The sequence below is a fragment of the Saccopteryx bilineata genome, chromosome 1, assembly GCF_036850765.1.
Source record: "Saccopteryx bilineata isolate mSacBil1 chromosome 1, mSacBil1_pri_phased_curated, whole genome shotgun sequence".
Taxonomy (NCBI): Eukaryota; Metazoa; Chordata; class Mammalia; order Chiroptera; family Emballonuridae; genus Saccopteryx; species Saccopteryx bilineata.
Window position 1 is genome coordinate 70,345,335 of NC_089490.1, and position 23,315 is coordinate 70,368,649.

The 23,315-nt window shown below is 37.6% G+C and overlaps 1 protein-coding gene across 1 annotated transcript in view; it reads left to right on the forward strand.

Annotated features, from left to right (window-relative positions):
* FHL5 (four and a half LIM domains 5) overlaps positions 1 to 21,732 on the forward strand; it is a 33,857-nt gene extending 12,125 nt beyond the window's left edge. Inside the window, exons 2-6 of the mRNA XM_066254345.1 lie at positions 7,059 to 7,229; positions 8,060 to 8,234; positions 9,125 to 9,294; positions 13,245 to 13,431; positions 17,950 to 21,732. Coding sequence (XP_066110442.1) covers positions 7,071 to 7,229; positions 8,060 to 8,234; positions 9,125 to 9,294; positions 13,245 to 13,431; positions 17,950 to 18,113 — 855 coding nt within the window. The 5' untranslated portion in view covers positions 7,059 to 7,070 and the 3' untranslated portion in view covers positions 18,114 to 21,732. The remainder of the gene's footprint in view (positions 1 to 7,058; positions 7,230 to 8,059; positions 8,235 to 9,124; positions 9,295 to 13,244; positions 13,432 to 17,949) is intronic.
* Positions 21,733 to 23,315: the final 1,583 nt, after the last annotated feature.

Sequence of the window (23,315 nt, forward strand, 5' to 3'; positions counted from 1 at the left end):
GGTTAAGAGCATTATCCTGAAACAACAAGGTTGCAAGTTCAATCCCAGATCAGGACCTACATGGGAAGCAACCAAAGAATGATCAACTGAGTGGAACAAATGAATGCTTCTCTTCTTCTTACCCTCCCTCTTCCTTCCACTCTCTATCTCTCAAAAATCAATACAAATTAAGTCCTGGCCAGATAGCTCTATTGGTTAGAGCATCCTTCCAGAGCCCGAAGGTTGCTGGTTCAATTCTCCAATCAGGATACATACTTACAGGCGCAACTAGATTTAAAAAAATTTTTTTGATTGATTTTTAGAAAGAGAGAAACATTGATTTTTTTTATTTTACCTATTCAAGCCATCACCAGTTGATTCTCTCATGTGACCTGACCAGGAAACAAACCTGCAACCTTGGCATATGGAAACAACATTCTAACCAACTGAGCTACCTGGCCAGGCCTACTTTTTTAAAATTTCATAAAAAATACAATGTTTGATAAAATGTGGTTATCCTTCCATATTACCACGAACTATATCTATATCTGTAACAGCTGCCAAAATTACATGATTCTGAATGTAATCCTTCCAAGAAAATCATACAAAGCACTTTCATGTTGTTAACATCTACTGAACAAGTTAACCACATGGAAAGTCCAGTCCGCTGTTTTTGTTTCATGGGAGAATAGTTCATCAGCTCTCAGGAGAATTCATATCTGACCTCACCACACAAGACATTCAGCTTCCAACAAGCAGGGCTCACAGATCTGCCTCTGGAGACCAGTATCAAACATTCCTCCACAATCCTATAGTGCTTGTTTTAGGTTCTTTTTGATTGATGGCCTGAAGTTATGGCTTTAGCTATTTTTAACATTGTTTGTTGAGTTTTTAAAATGTCATGTTTGGGGGTGGGGGAAGCCTCCTTCTTTAAAATGGGAACTGTAGTTATAATTGCGCCTGTCCCATCCAGTCCAGTACACCAAGAGGTGACAGACCCCTGACATCCATTCTCGCCTCACGCTTGATCCTAGAGTGCGATCGTAAGCAGCTGATACTGTTCTCATTACACAGTTAAGGATGATAAGGACCAGAAAGGTTAAATGGTTTTCATAACGGCAGCTAAATTAGACGCTAACTAGTGTGAAAGTAACCAGTACAACTATTTGCAGCTTCTGACTTCTAACCCAGTACTCTTAGCATGTGATATCTTTGGTTACATGCAAACAACAGATAAGGAAGTACACACAGGTCTGCTCAACTCCATCTTCAGAACCAGGAAAAGAAATGAAAGAAAGATGTAAAAGTAGAACTTCTTTACTAGTGATTCTAATTCCTTTCTATTCTTAAAATATGTGAATTCTAAATGTTTCTGTCATAGAACATATACTTATCCCATCTGGCCTACTTTACACAGACTTGAATTTATTTTTTTATATATCATAACTCCTCAAATTTTTATCAAGTTCAGTCAACTAACATTTTAGTCAAACACTTTATCTAATACATAGCTCTCAGAAGACAGGGATTTTATAATCTTGGTAAAGACATGGTTTGTCTTGAAATGTCATGTGCACAGACCCAGAAAGACTGGTATAGCTTCCAATAAGAATTGAAGTATCTGATCAAACAGTTGGAAAATTGTTAGTGAAAGCTTATTGGTGCCACTAGTTTAGACAAAAACTCTTTAAGAATGTCAACGGATTAAGCGCCTTCTTCTGCTGTTACTTCGATATCCTCCTCAGTTGGTATTCAAAGACATTCTAGCTGTCTTCAGCTGTCCTCACAGGGGAAATAAAAGAATTCTCCTCACCATAGATTGGCCTTTGGGGCTTTACCCTCTATTCCCTAATGTTTATTCTCAGTCCGTTGACATATCTGCCACAGATATAATAGATATGTTATTTCATTACTCAAGTGAACATACAGAATACAAATTCTTAACTCGTTTATACTTCTGCTTATATCTTTAATTCTGTTGATTTAATCCTTTTTGCTTATGTTCTCATTAGCACTTGTGTTAGATTCCAAGCTCTTAGAGAACAGGAAGTTCTCCATTCATTTTTTTGTCATAAAGCATGTCCTGAGGTCCTGCTATGCTTAGACCTGAGCCACACAGATAAAATAAAGCAACATACTTACTCTTGAGGAACAGTGAGAGACACACACAGGGCAAAATGACCAATTTAAAACATTGCACAAGAAAAATAGACATCTATATGAACTAATAAGAGCAGTTACTCTGTCTTGAGAAATCTAAGAGGAGGACTTTTAACTGGACTTTGGTTATTGAGGGGAATCATTAGGTGGACAAAGTCAGTGGAGGACAAGGAGAAAGGCATTAGAGATAAAAGAAAAGTCACGTGAAGGCTCAAAGGCATAAAAGGACATAAAAGGAAAAATAAAAAGTCATGAGAAGTGGCTAAAGCACAGCTAAGGTGTGTGAGTGTGTCACACAGTACAAGGTTGGGAAAGGGATAGAGGAATAGTAGCAAAAGGAGAAAAGCTAGTATAGGGTCTCTGTGCTGAGTAATGGAGTTTAGACTATTTCACAATCAAAGAGCTGTTGGAGGTATTTTACCAGGAAAGGGAGGTGATCAGATGAGTCTGAGAAGGACTTTTCTTGAGCATTGCGGAGGATGTTCTGGAATTCCCTATGGATACTGAGCTTATATCAGAGGAAAAAAGCCATGCAGTAGAAGTGTGCTTGGTTCCACTCAACAGAATAAGAAATCTTTAATATCTTCAGTTTGATGTAAGCCACTGTGGTCCATCAGAGATAAGAAGAGAGCCTAAATTAATATTTAGGGATGATTCTGAAGTGGAATCAATAAGATGGGTGGCGCCCAAAAAAATGTGTAGAGGTGCAGGCAGGGAAGGAGGAGAAGAGAATGATTGAAACAGTTGCCTTAGGAGACCAGGTGGCTTGTGTAACTATGCTGTAGATGGTTTCTGTAGCTCTTATAAAGCATTGAGCAATATAACCTGTTCAATGAGGCTTCCAAAATGATCTTGACTGGAGCCATCAATCCCCTGTCTACCCTCAGAGAAGCAATTCAAATTGAAATCCTAAATGAGAAAATGACCACAGGTAAATTCAGTTAAGTATAGTTCAAATTAAGCTTCTGTATCCAGTTTCTGCCTCCATCCAAGTTCAGTCTATCAATCAGATAGGTTTCAAAGACTGCAGCATGTTGTAGTAATGTTCCCCAAGAGCATTTTAATATTCTTTATGCCATTTAGATTTAAATTCTTTCAAGTTCTTCCCTAAAGTAAAGCAGAATCAAGTTTGCTTTATGGAATCAATGAAAGACCTGAATGGGCAATTGAAATAGCTGTGCAGCACTTTCTGGTGAGCAGAGATGCGTTTATGCAGGCAACGTGATGCTGCTGTGAATAACCAGAAGAAAAGTAAGCCAGGAAGCAAACTGTAAAGAGCAGTGAACTTTGACATATTTGCAAAAGTAGTGGTTGTGACATCACTTGTATCTATTTAGCAAAAACAGATCATGTATTAGAGATAGAAGTTATCTTAGATATCATTTACTGTATATCCTTTATTTTCAGATACATAATCAATGTGGTGATTTTATATAGTATTACCTGCCTCCATGGGGGACAAAAAGCTGTAATCAAATCAATGCTCTAACTCAGGGGTCGAGAACCTTTTTGGCTGAGAGAGCCATGAATGCCACATATTTTAAAATGTAATTCCATGAGAGCCATAAATGACCCGTGTATGTTACGCATTATCCAATAAAAATTTGGTGTTGTCCCAGAGGACAGCTGTGATTGGCTCTAGCCACCCGCAACCATGAACATGAGTGGTAGAAAATGAATGGATTGTAATACATGAGAATGTTTTGTATTTTTAATGTTATTATTCTTTTTTAAATATTTGTCTGCGAGCCAGATACAGCCATCAAAAGAGCCACATCTAGCTCACGAGCCATAGGTTCCTGACCCCTGCTCTAAGTTATAATTGATGTTTACAATAAAGGATATATGGTGATTCAGTATGATTTAGTACCCTCAAGTACTGTAAATAAATTACTCAAAAACACATCCACATAGACACACTGGAAACCAAAATATGCACATGAAAATCTAGTATATTTCAATTCCACCATAAGAAGGAAAAGCCCTCTCGTTTTTGAAACTTGTAATCTACAGTGGGAAAGTAATAGGACACATACAGGTTGTCCTTCATTTTGCACAATGCTCATGCATGAAGCTCATGTACATTGATTAAAACTATGTCCCTGCTTTGCTCATTTCCATTATAAGTGAGTATTTAGAGATAGAGAGGGAGAACTATTGTCTCTCCTCTTTCTTTCATCTCAAATGGTCCCCCTCAGTGGTTGACTGCATCAGCCCACAGCATCCCAGATCATCCTGTTTGGACAACTTTTATGATCACCATTAGCACACAAAACCCTTCCCTGGATATGCTATACCCATCTGGATTATTTCTCTGTTTACAAACATAAGGAAAAGACAGTTTAATATATACTACTTCTACTTATCATTCACTTTTAAAAACCTTTAAAAAACCTGACATATGTAGAAAAAAATACTTCTAATATATATGCAATGTACAGGGAATAACAATTTGACTTAAGAAATTAAACTCTTCATATTTGAAACCCTCTACCAAACTCCACCAACTCTGTAATCCTTCTTGTTGTTTATTTTATAGTATACTAAAAAGCCCTAGAAAATGAAGCAGCCTAGGAGTTCCCAAGTCATAAGGGCCATGCTTCATGCTGCTGTTATATACATCTAAGACTAAATAAATATTCACGATGAAAATTGTATTTTCCATATTAAGTGATAAAAGTTAAAGCTATGTGCCCTATTTCACTATTAAGAGATAAACACTTGACCACTGTCAATGAAATAAAACTTGCATTTTAAAATCTTTCAAGGGAATCAGATCTATTTTCTTCCTGTTTCCAATCCCTTAGTAACACACTGAACATGCTTATACTCACTAGGAAGAGGCATTTCTGTGAAATTAATCAAATATGGAATTCAATGTTTCTGCAGATAATTTTGGGATGTTCCATTGGGAAATTTCTTTTCTGAATTTTCATATTCCCTGGGAAAAGCCTCATATATTATAACTCCTCAGTCTTTTCTCTGCTAGTGAAGAACAATATATCAAAACTATTATACACAGAATCAATGACAATGTATATTCAGCAAGACATTGCTGCAAGTGTCATTAAAATAAAAGGCAGCAAAATGTGTGGGAATACAATTCAAATGTAGCAAATAAAAACTAGCATTTATAAGCTTTAAAAAGCATCAGAGTAGTTAATTTATCTGATTTTGATTAAACATTTTAATTCTAATATGGAAAATTAAAAAGTGTTCATAGCTCTTATCTTCCAGTAAATCCCAAGATGACAGATCTCACTTTCAAAGAATATCAGTGCTACTTGCTTTTGATGACAATGAAAAACTCATGTTCATTGTCTAATTTAACCTTTGGAAATCTGTATATTTTGTTCTTTAATGGTTTTCTTAAATTTACAAAATAACTAGAATTTATGTCCTGGTCTTGGCTTTATAGTTCATATCAGTTTTTTATTCTATAAAATGCGGCCATTATTGTTTTATATACATTTTAGCTCATCCCTAAAGCCTAAAGAAGGCTAATTCTACTATTAATGGCGTTATGTGCACTTTTATAACCTGGGCAATTGTTCAACTGCAGTCACAAAGACCTGGTACTTGCATTGAATCCTACCAGCTGAGTTTTATTTGGCCATCTTGGTGGGAGACATTTATTTTATTTTTATTATTTTATTTTATAGAGAGAGAGAGTAGAGAGAAAGAGAGAGAGAGAGACAGGAAGGGGAGGAGCAGGAAGTATCAACTCCCATATGTGCCTTGACCGGGCAAGCCCAGGGTTTCGAACCGGCAACCTCAGCATTCCAGGTTGATGCTTTATCCACTGTGCCACCAGAGGTCAGGTGGTGGGAGACATTTAAATGGACATGTCCAGGAGACAATTCATAAATGGGCTAAAGCTAGAAATTTTGGAGTCAACAGAATATCTGAAGCCACAGGTAGGGAGCATGTCCCAGGGGAGAGTATTTGATAAAAGAAGATCTTAGGACTAATGTGTCCAAATCATTAGGTGCTCAATAAAGATTTAAGAACTAAAAGAGTGCTAGAAGATGCAAAGTCTTAAGAATTAATCAAATTCTTGATTAAGAATTTTTATTTCAGTTAGAATAAAAAAGACTGTTCTTATTTCCATGGAATTTCATTCCAGAACTCTCCAGTAAGATAGTAAGTGATGGCCCTGGCCAGTTGGCTCAGTGGTAGAGCATTAGCCTGACGTGCAGGAGTCCCGGGTTTGATTCCCAGCCAGGGCACACAGGAGAAGCGCCCATCTGCTTCTCCACCCCTCCCCCTCTCCTTCTTCTCTCTCTCTCTCTCTCTCTCTTCCCCTCCCGCAGCCAAGGCTCCATTGGAGCAAAGTTGGCCCGACGCTGAGGATGGCTCCGTGGCTTCTGCTTCAGGCACTAGAATGGCTCTGGTTGCAACACAGAAATGCCCCAGATGGGCAGAGCATCGCCCCCTGGTGGGCATGCCGGGTGGATCCCAGTCAGGTGCATGCGGGAGTCTGTCTGACTGACTCCCCATTTCCAACTTCAGAAAAATACAAAAAAAAAAAAAAGATAGTAAGTGATGACAGTTAGTGAAAGCCCTTATCAACAGTTCATATTTATATCCCTGAGCTGAAACTGTCTATTTCAACACGTATCACATTCTCATTGAATTCCACATTTAATGAATGATGAATGCAATGTGTTTTTCACAATCTGGTTGCTAGCTTGATGCATTTTGTTAGCAAAACATGCAAGAACTGCTAAGATGGGAAAGTGGCCCTAGATCAGTCCGAGTGTCACCATGACTACAGCATACTTTCCTAAATTGATGAATTTTCTCTTAAGAAAATATAAATTTATTCCAGTACTTGATTCTTATTGTATTAAGGCTTTATAATTTCTCCTATCAACAAAATTTGCTTTTATATGTTTGAATCATTTTCTTATTCACAGGATTGAGCCAGAATGACAGCTTCTGGATTTGACTGTCAATACTGCACAAAACCACTTCTTGGGAAGAAGTTTATGTTAAAGGATGGCAATCCATACTGCATTTCATGTTACAATCGTGTTTTTTGTAACTATTGTGAGGAGTGCAAAGAAGCAATTGAATCAGATTCTAAGGTAGGTCTTACCTCAGTTCACATAATTATTGCATACGAACAGCAGACAGATGCTTGGAATGCCTCTTTTCCTCTAGTGAACTCATAATCCTGCCGCTACTGGGTAAACGGATATTCAAAGTTACCATCAATTAAGTTCCATGCGCTATGCTTAGCACTATAAGATTTCAAATATACTTTAATCCTCATGGTGATTTTAGGAAGTAGTTTAGGATGTTAAATATTAAAGAAGTTATTTGCCTCAAGTTACAGAGATAAAATATTCAGTTGTTTCTAAAATCACAAGAGTATAAATAAATAATTAGATGTGTATAGATTCAAAAATCTATATTTTCTGACTTCAAACCAACCTCATCTCCACACCCACTGTGCCCGGCTACCTTTCAAATGCGCAACTCATTCCTCCCACAAAACACATTATTGTATTTTTTCCCTTTTCTTCTTCATTTTTTTGTCTTTGTTTTAGTTAGGTAGTGTTCAGATTCTGTTAATTCTCAAATAATAATAAGATATAGCAACCTAAAAGTAAATATTGTTCAGTGAAAAACCTCTCTTGTTGTAAAAAGAAGGCAGCAGACATATGAAGAGATAGGAAAAGGTCTATTTATTTTCTATTTGTCTTTATTGACCAACCAAGAAAGCCCCAATCTCTAGCTCTTAATTGCTCCAGAAAGTCTCTTATCTACAGGTAATAGTACTAACAGCAACGTTTCCTCAAGCTACCAGCACTACCTACCAGCACCAGAAACCCAGAAGTGTTTAATTCTGTCTTATAAAATGCCCTGTTTCAGCGCAAACACATTTAATTAACTTTTGTTCACTGTCTCAAAGGATCTTTGTTATAAAGGCAGGCACTGGCATGAAAGATGCTTCAACTGTGCCAGATGCAATCACTCTTTGGTGGAAAAGCCTTTCGCTGCCAAGGATGAACTCCTGCTGTGCTCCGAGTGCTATTCTAACGAGTGCTCCTCCAAGTGCTTCCACTGCAAGAAGACCATCATGCCCGGTAAGATCAAAAGGGCGTTCTGGTCTCTAACTGATGCCAGGATGCTTTGAATTAAGCTCAGGAAGAGCATAGTAGCTAACAACAAAACCCGCTTCTGAAAAAAACACCTTTCTTGCTAGCTCTTGATCTCATTTAGTGTACTGTAGAAGTAAAAATATTATTTTTGTCTCGAATGGGTTAGTTACAGTGTTCTATATATTTTCATAAACATATGTAGTAAGTCATAGAAACATTTTGAACTGGAAGGTGAGTCATAGAATAGTATAGCTAAAATCTATACTAATAATACCAACACTGCATTAAACGCCCTGTCCTAGATCTAACCAATGGCAGGTTTCGTTCTCTCTGAGAGAAGCAAGGATCCACATAAATCATTACACTTTTAGGCAAGCTGTGATTCTCTATGTTTTGATCCTCTTCTCAATCTGTATAGATAGCAGGACAAGAACACGATTCTCTCTGATTGTCTTATATTGGATTCAAAGACTTTCTAGGAAATCATAACTCACATCATCCATCTCAGGAGTTTGAGCCTCTGGCATTTTCTGATATTCTTGTAGTGATGATTATGGCCCAATTTATCTAAACCACATGCAGCCTTTCAGAGTCTCTACATAAAATGCTTTCACATCTCAACATTGTAGCTTACAGAACACAAGAATTTTCAGGGAAAGAGTATTAACCATCATCATGGCTGAATGCTGTTTACTTTTACTCCTCCAGATAAATATTTTGAAAACAGACAAAACATTTTTTTTAATGAAGGCTAGTAGTTTATCATCTTAACATTCACATATAGTATATTTTAAAGTAATTTGACAAAACTTTGCTTAAAAGAAAATAAAGCTATGTTTGATCTGTAATAACAGGTTCTTACATTGGGGGTACAGGTTCCCGCAAGATGGAATTTAAGGGAAACTACTGGCATGAAACCTGCTTTGTGTGTGAGCACTGCCGACAGCCAATAGGAACTAAACCGTTGATTTCCAAAGAGAGTGGCAATTACTGTGTGCAGTGTTTTGAGAAGGAGTTGGCTCACTACTGCAGCTTTTGTAAGAAGGTAATTATCAAAAAAGGATGAAGCTTGTGGAAGCTTCCAGACCACTGCTTTTTATTTGAAATGAACTGATACACCATGTTTTATCTGTCTTTATACATTTATGCTGGTATGAATTCCACCATGTCCCAACACATGACCTGTCAGAGTGAGGATGGCCGTCTATTTTTTTCACTATGAAATTCCACCCAGAACATGAATATTTTAAAATCTCAAGTGACTTGACCCTTCACTTCCAGTTACGGCTTTACACTAGATTTCATGCCTTCTAGTAGAGAACACATATCTCTCTTTAAACAAAATTTTGCAAAGAAAATAATTTTTGATCCATTTAATTTTAGAGAAATATGGATTTGTCCCCCAAAGGGATAAAGTGAACCAATATAAACAAGATGCTTAACTCCTCACACATTATGCCTCAGCAGCACAAATGTTTTCTCGGCATGGAGCTTCCGTTTCTAAAGAGTAGGTAGGTAGGCTCCAGAGAGTGAGGATCCCGTGAAGGAAAGTCATTAGAGAGAAAGAAGACGAGGAGCTTTGAGGGGTTTCCTTCACTTCCAGTACGAGTATCACATAGGGCCTTTCAATGTGGATTTCTATTCCAAACATGTTTGCCAATAGAAAAAAAAATAGGTCATTTTTAAGTAAAGTTTGTCCATTTTTTTTAAGTTTGTCCATTTTTTATCTTCTAAGTTTTCTTTGTGAAAAGTCATTGATTTCTATCACCTTTATAAAAACCTGTTTGTAGTCCATAAAATATATATTGATGTTACCAAAGAAATCCTTGACCTATGAGGCATTATAAGTTTAAAACAGCACTATAAATTATGATAAAACTGAATCATAAAAATTAGTACAGTGATTTCTAAATACTTTTGATATATGGGATACTTTACTAGGTCTTTTAAGACCTTTTGTATACTTGCGTCTGGACAACTAGAAGTCTCATTTGCACTTTCTCTACATACTGCATATACAAACATACATGCACACAAACACACACTTAGTAATTTTCTAGGTATTTTTAAAATACCATAACTGCATTTGAGGAAGCATCAGTAAACCCCTGTTATAATTCCTAAATTGCTTGATAATAATGGCTGAAAATTAAAAAATGATCGTCACATAACATCTTATATCCAGAGACTTCCATTGCACTGCCAGGAACAAGGACTTAGAAAACAACGTTAAAAGCAACAGTCAGACCCTATGACCCTGTACTATGTGAAGTTCCAAAGAATTACCAGAGTCAAGAACATACATTTAGAAACAGGTGCTATAAAAAAATAGATTTATCTCATTATTTTGAGGGATAACTAAACTGGCTATTTGTATGTTGTTTCTTAAAGATTTACCTTAAAATATGATATTCATGAGATTTATGGGAATTATCTTAAAATCCTCTATTGGGCACATAATTTATAATTTCTTTCGATACTATAAAGATTCAAGAGGGAAACTTCTCTAGTACATCAACCACTAAGAACTCTCTAAGGCCAAAGCACTGGCACTTCCCAGGTTATAGGAGTCTGTCCTATTTTTAGGACATATTTTGAGGTCACCAAAAATTTATGAAATGTTTATATTGGGTAGTAGGCAGGTCATGACATGCCAGCTTATTTTCTATATTTAATTTTTTTGAGCCATGAGTCTCTTCAGAAAAGCTGAATATAAATGTCACTCATCAAGATAACCTCAGCTGAAGAAAATCAATTATCGATAGTTCCATCCAACCAAAGATGAACTCTAAAACAAAATAGACAGAAACTATTTGACAATCAAACCCTTAAAACATTTTTAATAGATTTTATTTTGTGAAACTAAAATTTTCTACCTAAAAGCAAGGCATCTCACACTACAGATGCTTTGAATTGAAACTTCTCAAGCTTCAAAGAGAGTATTCTACAATTCATCAGCTGTTATCTACGGAATGTATAATTATTATTACTTCCACTTTGTCAGAGAAGAAATCTGATCTAAATCCTGGGATCAATCGGTGGCAAAAACGAAGCTTAGATATTAGACTTCATCTTAGCCCACGTGATTCTTCAAAAGGAACATATTCACAAGCAGACTATTTTTCATGTGTCAGAGTGTCTTCTCCCTAATTAATCAGTCTTTGCTGTACATATCAAGTTTTATTTTGCTGTGAATACATTTTTCAAGTTTGAATCTTTTAAGCATTGAAGTTAATCATTTGAACAAACAAATCAAAGGAATCTTGAGTTCTGCTGTGCCTACCGTAAGGCATTTGGAAATCAGTAGGGAGTATTTTAAATTGCTTGTGTTCACACACATCGTTGTGTTTCCCATTTACTTAGTTAGAATAGTACACGTTCCATTTTCTTTTAGGAAAAATAATTTGTCTTTCAAATACCTTTAATTCTTAAGATATTTGTTGTTATATTTTACAACATCTTTAGAATAATCTTTCAAAAACTCTGTATCACAGACAAAACATTTTTTAATTTGTCAACAGTATGGTGGCTTAGAATCTGCTCTACATTTTTATATCTAGTAAATTTATTTTTATTTTTATTTATTTTTTAATTTTTTTATTTATTCATTTTAGAAAGGAGAGTGGGGGGAGACAGAGAAGGGGGGAGGAGCAGGAAGCATCAACTCCCATATGTGCCTTGACCAGGCAAGCCCAGGGTTTCGAACCGGCGACCTCAGCATTTCCAGGTCGATGCTTTATCCACTGCGCCACCACAGGTCAGGCCATATCTAGTAAATTTAAATACAAAGATGACAAGAACCACCTGAGATACAACATTTCTTCAGTCATTATAAGACATTTACATGAACACATTCCACATTCCACATCTACCCCAGGTCTTTAGCCATGATTCTGAAAGACGATATGACTTATAAATTGTTACACAAGAAGAGTTGTCTAGCATTTACCCATCTGATTCTAGAGGAAGATGTCACTGACTTTTAAAAAGTAGAATCCATAGATTAAACTACTCTAGAAAAAGATATTATATTTTGGAAGAATAATAACCATCTCTGACAAAACTTTAGCACATCACACATTAAGGCTCAGTTGGCAACCAGGGCTCATTACCTAGAGCCCTAAAGCTGAAAACTCACATAGTTGCCCACAGAACTATGCTAAATACAATGCTGGAATTGCTTTCTCTACACTTTTTCCCCTTGGTGTTTATTCATTCATTTGACAAGGACTGATTGACTGTTTACTATATCAAAGTTACGTTGCCTTGGTATTGTATTCATGTTTCATCACATGGGCTGTGGAGTCAGATGCCAATTTGAATGCTCACTTTGTGCGATTCTGGCAAGTGACAACCACTCTAACACCAAGTAGCTGCTCATCTCTTAAGCAGAAATGATAATAGTCCCTCCTATATAGGGATGTTGAGAATAGAAAAAAAAAAAGGTCATTCCTTAGCACGGGGTTGAGTTCTGAAAAATCACTCAAAAAGTTTTAGTCATTATTAGCAGATGATAGTGCTTATCAATTTCATTCAGGTTTGTTACTGGTAGGTATTCTTGAGCCTGGAGTCAAGCCTTCAGGAACCCCCCCCCCACCTCCAGCATCCTTAAAAGGTAAACATGGAAATAAGAACACAGTATAAAAAATATCTTAGCTCTAATGGCAGATCTTTGAAGACCAATGAGAAAGTCATAGAAAGGTAAGCAAAGGAATCAACAGCCAACTTCTTTTCTACCTTTCTGGATTCATTATGGCTTTGCATCTTTTCTGTTACAGTATGGGAGAAAAGTTAGGATATTTATCACCAGTTCAGTCTAATTCCTAGAGCCGTTTGCTTCTCATAGCAACTCAGATAAATCATAGGAAAAAGAGAGCCTGACACAGGGTGATTGAGTAGCCCAAAGAAGCATTTGTGGACATAGAAGAGAATCACAAAAGGTCTAAATTACAGTGGCTCCCATGGTCATTAACTTTTTTTCTGATCCTTTGGCAGGCGATAACTTCAGGTGGGGTAACATTTCATGGCCAGCCATGGCATAAAGAGTGTTTTCTGTGTAGTGGCTGTAGGAAAGAGCTCTGTGAAGAAGAGTTTATGTCCAGAGATGATTATCCATTCTGCCTGGACTGCTACAACCATCTTTTTGCCAAAAAGTGTGTAGCCTGCAGCAAACCCATTACTGGTGAGTTTAATACAACCCTACCATGAGACAGTTATGGCTGTGTGAATGCTATAGTTCATTTTGAAAGTGCAAGTTAAAAGAAGGTAATCTTTTCAAGATAAACTCAACATACACAAATATACATATTATACACACCACTAAAGGCAAGTATAGAGTATAATTAGGGTAGCTATGCTTTACAGAGGGTAATTAAAGCTAAACATAATGGTACTGACGCTCAATAAAGTAATAGTTCAGGAAAAGAGGAGAACGGGATGAGTTGCAAGGTCAGAGATCTTCATGAGTAGGTCTGATCTGAGGGTGAACCTTTAAGGATTTGAGAGGGAGAAAGGGATACTTAGAAATCAAAATCCTGCCTGACCAGGTGGTAGCACAATGGATGGGGTGTCAGACTGGGACACAGAAGACCCAGGTTCAAAATCCCAAGGTAGCTGGCTTGAGTGCGGCATATCCGGCTTGAACACAGGGTCACCAGTTGAGTGCGGGGTCACCAGCTTCAGCGCTGGGTTGCCAGCTTCAGCATGGTATTATAGACATGAATCCATGGTCGCTGGAGTCAGCCCAAAGGTCACTGGCTTGAAGCCCAAGGTCTTAGGTTTGAGCAAGGGGTAACTCACTCTGCTGTAGCCCCCCAGTCAAAGCACATATGAGAAAACAATCAATAAAAAGCTAAAACAAGGCCCTGGCCGGTTGGCTCAGCAGTAGAGCGTCGGCCTGGCGTGCGGGGGACCCTGGTTCGATTCCCGGCCAGGGCCATAGGAGAAGCGCCCATTTGCTTCTCCACCCCCGCCCCCTCCTTCCTCTCTGTCTCTCTCTTCCCCTCCCGCAGCCAAGGCTCCATTGGAGCAAAGATGGCCCAGGTGCTGGGGATGGCTCCTTGGCCTCTGCCCCAGACGCTAGAGTGGCTCTGGTCGCGGCAGAGCGATGCCCCGGAGGGGCAGAGCATTATCCCCTGGTGGGCAGAGCGTTGCCCCCTGGTGGGCGTGCCGGGTGGATCCCGGTCGGGCGCATGTGGGAGTCTGTCTGTCTCTCCCCGTTTCCAGCTTCAGAAAAAAAAAAAAAAAAAAGCTTAAACACCACAGCAAAGAATTGATGCTTTTTCTCTCTCTCCCTTCCTATCTGTCCCTATCTGTCCCTCTCTCTGTCTCTGTCAAAAATATCTATATATCAAAATCCTGCTTAATTCCAAACAATGATGAAGGAGCTTAAAATAGAAATAGTTTTAAGTAAATATAATAAGTATTGAACAAAAATCTAAACCTGAACTGATTAGGGGAGCAAAGGTTAGAATCAGTTAAAGTTCATTTTAAGATGCTTCTAACACATGTATTATTTTCTATTTCTTTGCAATAAGTTTTAATTATGAATAGACAAAGTAAAACAAGAAAGCATTGTAGGAAGAAATAAAGTACATGAGACATGATTTGAAAATGACATAAATGGTAGATCGGTGTTAAATAGATTTTCAAGGCAAAAACATAAAAATAAAAAAAACATTATATTTTCCTCAGGGACGCTTCTAAAATACTTATCTCATAGTGAAAGAACTAAAGCTAACATGGCAACTGAGAAACCCAGGTTTCCTTCTCCTCCATCTTCAAATATATCACAAAATAAGAGTTGAAAATTAAGCATCTTTGGAGAAAGGACAGAGTTTTGCTGCAAACCCAGCGTGGCAGTCTTTCACTGACCGGCAGGCGGAAAGCAAGCCTCACCTGCTTGCCTGTCTGGGGCACTGTGGTGTTCAGAATCTCACACCCGCCCAGGGGCGGCATCTGGCCAGCAGCCATGTTTTGTTTAGCCCGCACATGTCTGGAAGCAATGTAATGTAACGTAATATAAAATCCTGCCGAGGTGCGCTAACTGCCCTTACACTCCAGAGCCAGGTCGAGGTCATATGGAGGGAAGAGGTTGTCCCATTGCTCAGGGCATGTCCTCTCTGTTTCTCACACCTTGTTTTTATCACTCAGCTACATCACTTTTCAGCCCTTGCCTGGGCAATTCCAGACAACCAAGCTCCAAAGCTTGGACTCTTAACCAATCTACTTTCCTGCCTTTTATACATCTGGCAACTCTTGCAGTCCAGAGAATACGTAAGCCATTGTTGTCACTGATGTTGTCTAGAATATGGGACTTCCAGAAATGCAATACCTGGAGCTCCACTATCTCCTTAGTAGAACCTGCAGTCACAACCCAACAGATTCAGTCAGCTTATTCTAGAACACTTTTCTTGAATTCATCAGAAAAAAGGGGAGCTTCCATAAGGAAATGAGAAATTAAATGACTCAAAATGGATTTTAAAACTTTCTGGGGACCTAAATGGCTAATATTAGTCTGCAAAGAGCCACCCTGAGCCCTGGACTGGATGAGTTTCAATTTGGATCCATAATAGACCCATGTGTCTCAGAATTTTTTTTTTCTCATGGGTCATAGCTGGTTGATCGCAGAGCCCAGCTCTTTAGGTTTCAGACAGCAAAACCGCATTGTTCTGCGTGTAACATAAGGATGATCAGGAACCAGAGAGTTGACCCAAAAGTAATCCAAATGCAGAATTAAATATTTAATTTAGAATAATCAGTCTTTTGCTAATTATCTTAATCTTCTTTGGGGTCTGTGACTGAGGGATACCAGAGCCTATAATGCTGACAAAACTTTGAACTCACTTTAATATTTTTTATTTAATTCTTAAACTTATATATAAATCCCACAGTAGCGCTTCTTTAAAACTGAGCTATTGAACTAATTTACCATAGGGAATTCTTATGCAGACATGTATACAATATTTATCTTCTCAAAGTTGCACATTCATGCAAACATCATGTCACCATATGAAACTATGTTAGAATGTTTTCAAAATACTATTTTATATTAACTAAATCTTAAGTCATCTGGTATAATTTATTTTAACTCTCATCACAATGAATTTAAGTCATCTGAACAAACTCAATGTAAAACTATTTTTTTTCTCCTCCTCCAAGATAGGATTAACCCTTTTCTGGAATAATTGAAGCAGCTTGATAGAGCGAGAACTCCAGACCAGGGGAAGATCACCTTGGTCTTGCCCTGACTGCTCTGTGACAGTGGGCAAACCGTTCACCTCTGAGGTCCTCATTTGTCTTCTTTTCCAAATAAGAAGTTGAACAGGATTACATCTTAGCTTTCTTTTAGTTCTGCTAATTTAAATTGAAAAGGGTTTTAAATATTATAATTTTCAAAAAGGATGCTGTTTCAGGTTATGTTTTTTATTTTTTTATTCATTTTTTTTTTTTTAGAGAGGAGAGAGTGAGAGAAAGAGAGGGAGAGAGAGGAGAGACAGAGAGAGAGAAGGGGGGAGGAGCTGGAAGCATCAACTCCCATATGTGCCTTGACCAGGCAAGCCCAGGGTTTCGAACCGGCGACCTCAGCATTTCCAGGTCGATGCTTTATCCACTGCACCACCACAGGTCAGGCCTAGGTTATTTTTTTTATAAAAGATAAATTTCAGCTGAATTTGGTGGAGTTAAGAGCATGGGCTCTGAACCCAGATGGCCTAGGACTGAATCCAGATCTGCCACTTACCAGCTGGGTGATTTGGGCAAGTGGTTGAACTCTTCTGCCAATTTTCATATACAAAGTAGGCTTAGTGATAATAGCTACCCCATGAAGGTGAGGAAAGAGCTATATGAAGTAACACATGTAAAGGGCTTTACTATCCCAAATGGAATATTTGTGAATTATATGTGAAATCAGAACGTGAATTATTTTAACCTCACTCAATTGTGTGATAAGCAAATCACAGGATGTTCATAATACCAAGATCACTCGGAGAAGAAACCTTGGCTAATAAAAAAGACCCAATTCTTAGACATTTTTCCATTTTTACAAACCCTTAAAATCAATTCTTTAAACTGTGCCCCGGATTTGTATTAGAGATATAGAGATAGTGTCTCACTGAATGTTTTCAAAATACTTCTCAAATAGAATTTGAGAAGACTCAAATTCTACCTTTCTTAGAAATACTACGGCTCAAATGAGGCCCAAGTGGTGGAGGCTGACAAGGCACCTCTTAGAAACGAATCATTGGATAGCATGGTCTCAGAATGATCAAAGATCTTTCTCACAAGCCTAGGCTGTATTTTATCTTAGCGTTGCTCTGAGGAAAGAAGGGCACAAAGAGAGAAAGGAGCAAGATCTCTGTAAGGAACAGCTCTTCCCACTCGCTACACTGTATTCCCTTCTCTGTTTCAGCAGTCCTATCTGTTTCCAAAAATATGCGCTTTTTATATCCAAGTTCTACCTATGTGTGCAGATTATGGAAACATTTCACTGGAAACTCACCAGAGACTGGATCTCATTGGAGGAACTTGCCTGTGGGTGTCATTCGCAGTTAGACAGAGAGCCAGCAGGCGGCTTTCTCTTTTAGGTTACCTGCTTTGGTATAGCCTCGCTGTATTTCCAGTTCCTGGAAGAGTTCCTGATAGAATGGTCAATCTATTCATTGAAAGAAGAGGTGATTCTTTTTCTCCAATTCCTTTACAGGTCTCAGAGGTGCCAAGTTTATCTGCTTTCAAAACCGCCAGTGGCACAGCGAATGCTTTAACTGTGGGAAGTGCTCCGTCTCCCTGGTGGGGGAAGGCTTCCTGACCCAGAACGAGGAAATCTTCTGCCGCAAATGTGCTTCTGGGGTGGAGACTGACATCTAGAAGGATGTAGTCCTCCCCAACCAAAAATCCACCCAGCTTGTGTTCTCACTAAATCCAGAACTTGGTTGAAGCCATATTTCTGACTTAATTTTTAGAAAATATTAATGTAGAATTTATAGCAGAAGGGTTTTTTGCACACATTCTGATTGAACTGTATTATAAGAGCACAGAAAAAGCAGTCTATCAAATGAATATACACTAAATCACAAAGGCACCTCTCCTTGCAAAATACTGCACTCTGCTGTTAGAAACATAGGAATTGTCTCTTTATTGTGATCAAGTACATGACCTATTCTAGAAGTCATGGATGTTATTACTGAAGACAGATGTTTTTCAAAGCTGCAGAGTAAAAAGGAAATTAAGAGATAAATTAAAAGGCATACATAAGACTAATGTCTGTGTTCTTAATAAGCTATTTATATATAACAGGATATGAATAGTAGAACAACAGTGATCAGGGAAAACTGATTAGCAATAATCACATTTAAGAATTCTGTCATTTTATCATTCTTTGATTACTCACACATACTGACTTTGAAAAACAAAACTGCAATTTGTCCTCATCCACTCTGCTTCTGCAGTTAGTTGGTTCCTGTATTTAAGCAATGGGATCAGAGAATCATAGGATCTGTGGCTTTCATACACTCTATAGATATAACAGGTCTTCTGCATGTACCTGGGCATAGTCAAAATGTAGGTTTCAACACATTTTTTATTAAATGTATTTTCAAAGCCCACATGATTTTTCTGAAGACTTACAGATTTCATGAAAGCAAATGACTATTCTTTCAAATGAGCGAACCAGGATTATCATTGTCCCCAAAGGCAAACCTTTAAAGTAAATAGATCATTAAATCATCACTTGTGGAAATGAGTTTTAGGTAAGGGATTGAATGTTGGAACATGACTTTCATCCAGATATCTAAAGGAATAATAGAATGCATAATTAGCTCTGAGCCTCATGCATTTTGACTTCTAAAATTACATAGATGATTAATGGAAAGACATAAAAGGGAGCTTTAAAGAATTCTGGTAATAATAAGAATTGAAAAAGAATAATTCACTGCTGGTAATTCAGGACCGGTAAAGCAATAGAATAGAGCAATATGGGCCATAGACGAGCCCTCCCACTGTTCCCCCACATCTGTGCCACTCTCCTTGCCCATGCCATCCATGCCTCAGAGCTCCAGTTTCCTGTATGACCCAGAGGTGCACTCTCGACCCTAAGCAACCATTCTACAAACATGTCAGTTTTTATTGGCCATAAAGGACATAGTAAAAAGTTTAGCTGCCCCTGGACAATATTTGCCACATTGAGTGGAACAAATGGAAAGCAACCTCTGCTCCCTATGGTCAATTATCACCCTTTTTAAGTGCACTTGAGTGGAGCGGGGGAGGGGGATTTAGGAGGAGAAACTCATAGACATAACATTTTTATGTATCTACACTGAGAGTATTACATGGCATTAAAGTTTCTGATTGAAATCTAATTATATGCTGTGGCTGATTATCATGATTAAAATAGCATCACAGGAGATTCAATTAAAATTGTTATGGAAACACAATTTTTAAGATAGTTTAAAATGCAAGGACATGTGGAGATGTTAACAACTTAGAAAAGGTCATGCTACACAGGCTATATGACAGTAATAATTTTCTTTTGTATTAACAACACCAAGATATTTTCTCACATTCACTTTTTAAATTGTAGGAAAAACTATCAATATTTTTTTCTGATTTGTTGGAAATTTCACATAACAGGTAAAGAACTAAATATGCCAACTGTCCTATGTTCTAGAAAATAATAGTGTATTACTTTTTAAGAAAACCAAGCCATTCTAAGTCTGGACGGATATATAACATGTAACATTGTCTCAGTTCACCACTTATATAAAAACATACAAAAGTAATGTTTTCTTGGTTAAACAATTGGTAATATTTAGGCATTTTATTGCATGTGTGGGGGATGGGGTGAGGGCACGTGATCAGGCTTGCTTTCTGTCTATGTAATTATAATTCACAAAATCATTGCTGAGTTAGAAGTTTTGTTATCCTTTGATATAGATACTTAAGTATATATACTCTTGCATATAAGTAATTCTACATTTAGAATGTAGCTTAAGGCCCTGGCTGGTTGGCTCAGTGGTAGAGCATCGGTCTGGCGTGCAGAAGTCCCGGGTTCGATTCCCAGCCAGGGCACACAGGAGAAGCGCCCATCTGCTTCTCCACCCCTCCCCCTCTCCTTCCTCTCTGTCTCTCTCTTCCCCTCCCACAGCCGAGGCTCCACTGGAGCAAAGATGTCCCGGGCGCTGGGGATGGCTCCTCGGCCTCTGCCCCAGGCGCTAGAGTGGCTCTGGTCGCAACAGAGCAACGCCCTGGAGGGGCAGAGTATCGCCCCCTGGTGGGCAGAGCATCGCCCCCTGGTGGGCATGCCGGGTGGACCCCGGTTGAGCGCATGCGGGAGTCTGACTGTCTCTCCCCATTACCGGCTTCAGAAAAATACAGGGAAAAAAAAAAAGTTTTAGAATGTAGCTTAGTCATCAAATATAAAGCATGTCTATGGACGGTTAGAGCTTGAGCTGTTACAGTTCTGGGATGAAGTGGGGGTAGGTCAGGTTATAGAAAATGTGGGAGTGTCAGATGTAGAGATCCTTTCCATACAGCTTGTAAAAAGTGCCACTACAGACACAACACACATAAGCAAAACAACTAAGAAAGGAGGCTCCACTCGCCTGACATGCATACAATGATAAAAGTAAGAACCTTAAACTATGGTTGATTTCGGGTCAGTAAAGGGAAAAGCTCTCTAACTGACCCATGTAAAGATGGCATTAACTGCCTAAGGAAGCCTTGCACTCCCAGTGATGTGCAGGCAGGAAACAATTAGAAGCAAATCCTGTGCTAAAAACAAGATGGTTTGGAAGTCACAGAGAAATTGCACCAAAGAGCAAATGAGAGTGCTAAAATAGCAAGGGACAGATGAAAGGGGAATGTTAACTCTTAGGATAAAAGGTTTATGTTTGATATAGCATGCGATAGAAAGTTACTAACTAGCCTTAAATAGAGAAGAAAAATCATCACAACAGTGTTTGTGAAAGATTACACCAATGACTCCTGAGGCCTAGAGCTGAAGAGGGCAAGGTCCAAAAACTAGGTCTCCTCATGCAGCAGTGAGTGTGATTAGTGGCAATAGAAGTGAAAAGAGAAACGCAACACAGGCCGAGAGCTACATCTGTTGATAAAGATGAGTATGCAAGACAACAAACCAAAATATTTCATGTTGAATTAAAGATGACAAAAAATGCAAAAAAAAAATTCTGCTTCTATGATATCAGGAAGAATACCCAAGGGTTCAATTTTCACTTAAACAATGGACTTTGGAACATTCCAGGTTCACTGATTAAATGAAGTGTGATAAAAGTAACTCATGCTATTCTCATGAGTTCAAAACTTACAGAGTCACTATGTAAAAAATAATAATAATCTGTTGCACATTGGAGTGAAAAATTGGCCAACTATTGTGAAAATGTATTATACTGATTACAAATGACCTTGGTTAAAAATCACCACAAAAGAAAAGTCAATCCAAAAATATGTCTGACATTAGTGACACAGTTTTTTAATCTAAGGAAAAAATACTTTTTTACTCTACCTAGTATATTAATAATAGTTCATATTTTAAATAAGAAAATGATTGTTTTAGATATAGTATATTAATTGAACACAAATTATTTTCAAATACAATTATAGATATTCATTATTGTAATAATATAATTTTTACGTATTTTACAAATTATGGTTTTCAAAATTTTATGCCAAATAAATTTGCATACTGCATATTTCTCAAGTTGTTTTTAGAATTTTAGTTTTTTAAATCAACTTGGTAGTAAATAGAATAGGTATGGAATAACGTTGTAGTGTTTCTACCTTTATTACATAAATCAACATAACGCCCTTTATCTTTGTCTCATTCATTTTTACAACAACACACAAAATAGCTATGTGTTCGAGTATCATTACAGAGCATTAATAAAAGAATAACAATTCAATTCTGTCTGACCTCAACAGTAATGCCTGTTCTGTGAATCACATCTGTGCTTTTTTACAGTGATCAACTTTTTAAATATTCTAAACTAAAAGAATTATTTTTAATTATCATTTTTATAATTCTAAATATACCACAAATAACTCCAATGAAATTTTCTTGTATTGACTGAGATAGTCTTTGTTAATTTTTTATTATTTCTACATTGGAGTAATTGAGACCCTTTTACCTAAAGCAAAATCGGTGGCTGTAACAAACCTTCGTGCAACTTCAGCTAACCCACACTACTTAGGCCCTCTCCTGAGTTGCATTAAATTATGAACTCATTAAATGTTAGAACATGTTTTACGGTGAAATGTTTGGAAGAACATAGCTCAGTAAACATTTCTAGTTTATTTTAAAAATCACATGGCTTTGAAATACAATGAAATTCTAATGAGCACTCAAAAGGTAAACTATATGTCTTGGATTAGGTTTTTCTAATGTAAGAGAAAGTCAACAGAAATTATACTTGTTAAGATATTACTTTTATTCCACACCTCCTCCCCCCCAGAGCATCAAACCTTTACATCATTATTCGGCCAGAAACATTTCAAGAGTCAATTTAGATAACTATAAAAAAATTTTAAGGAACTTTGAGATCCTCTTTCTAGGGAGAGAGAAAGGCAATCTGTCAAGACTTGGGGGAAATGTCAGAAGATAGATTAACCTTACAACTTTTCCAAAGCGAAGGTATGTGAATTTCATTATCTCAACATAATGAAGGACACTAAAGAAAAAGGATACCAAGAGTCTTCATTTGAACCATCCAGTTCGAAAGAACTTAAGAAATGAGTCCATACACTCAGTCATTCATGTGGCTTCCTAGAGGTTCTTAGAAATGCATCATCAAAAGAGAATTAGAGAATTTCTTTTTCAGAATTCTGAACAATCAGAATTTTCTTAAATTACTAGCTTTAGGGTCAGATATACTGTTGGGGGGAATATTTCTCAAGTTGGGAATCAAAAATGAAAAAGCAACAGAAAATTCATGCTCAAGTTTGAGTCTATTAAAGAAATAACAGGATTTATGTGTATTTGGAATGACTGGATTATATATGTCTCTGGTTGAGAAAGGGAACAACTCACTATGAGAGAATTATGATCCATGTCACAGA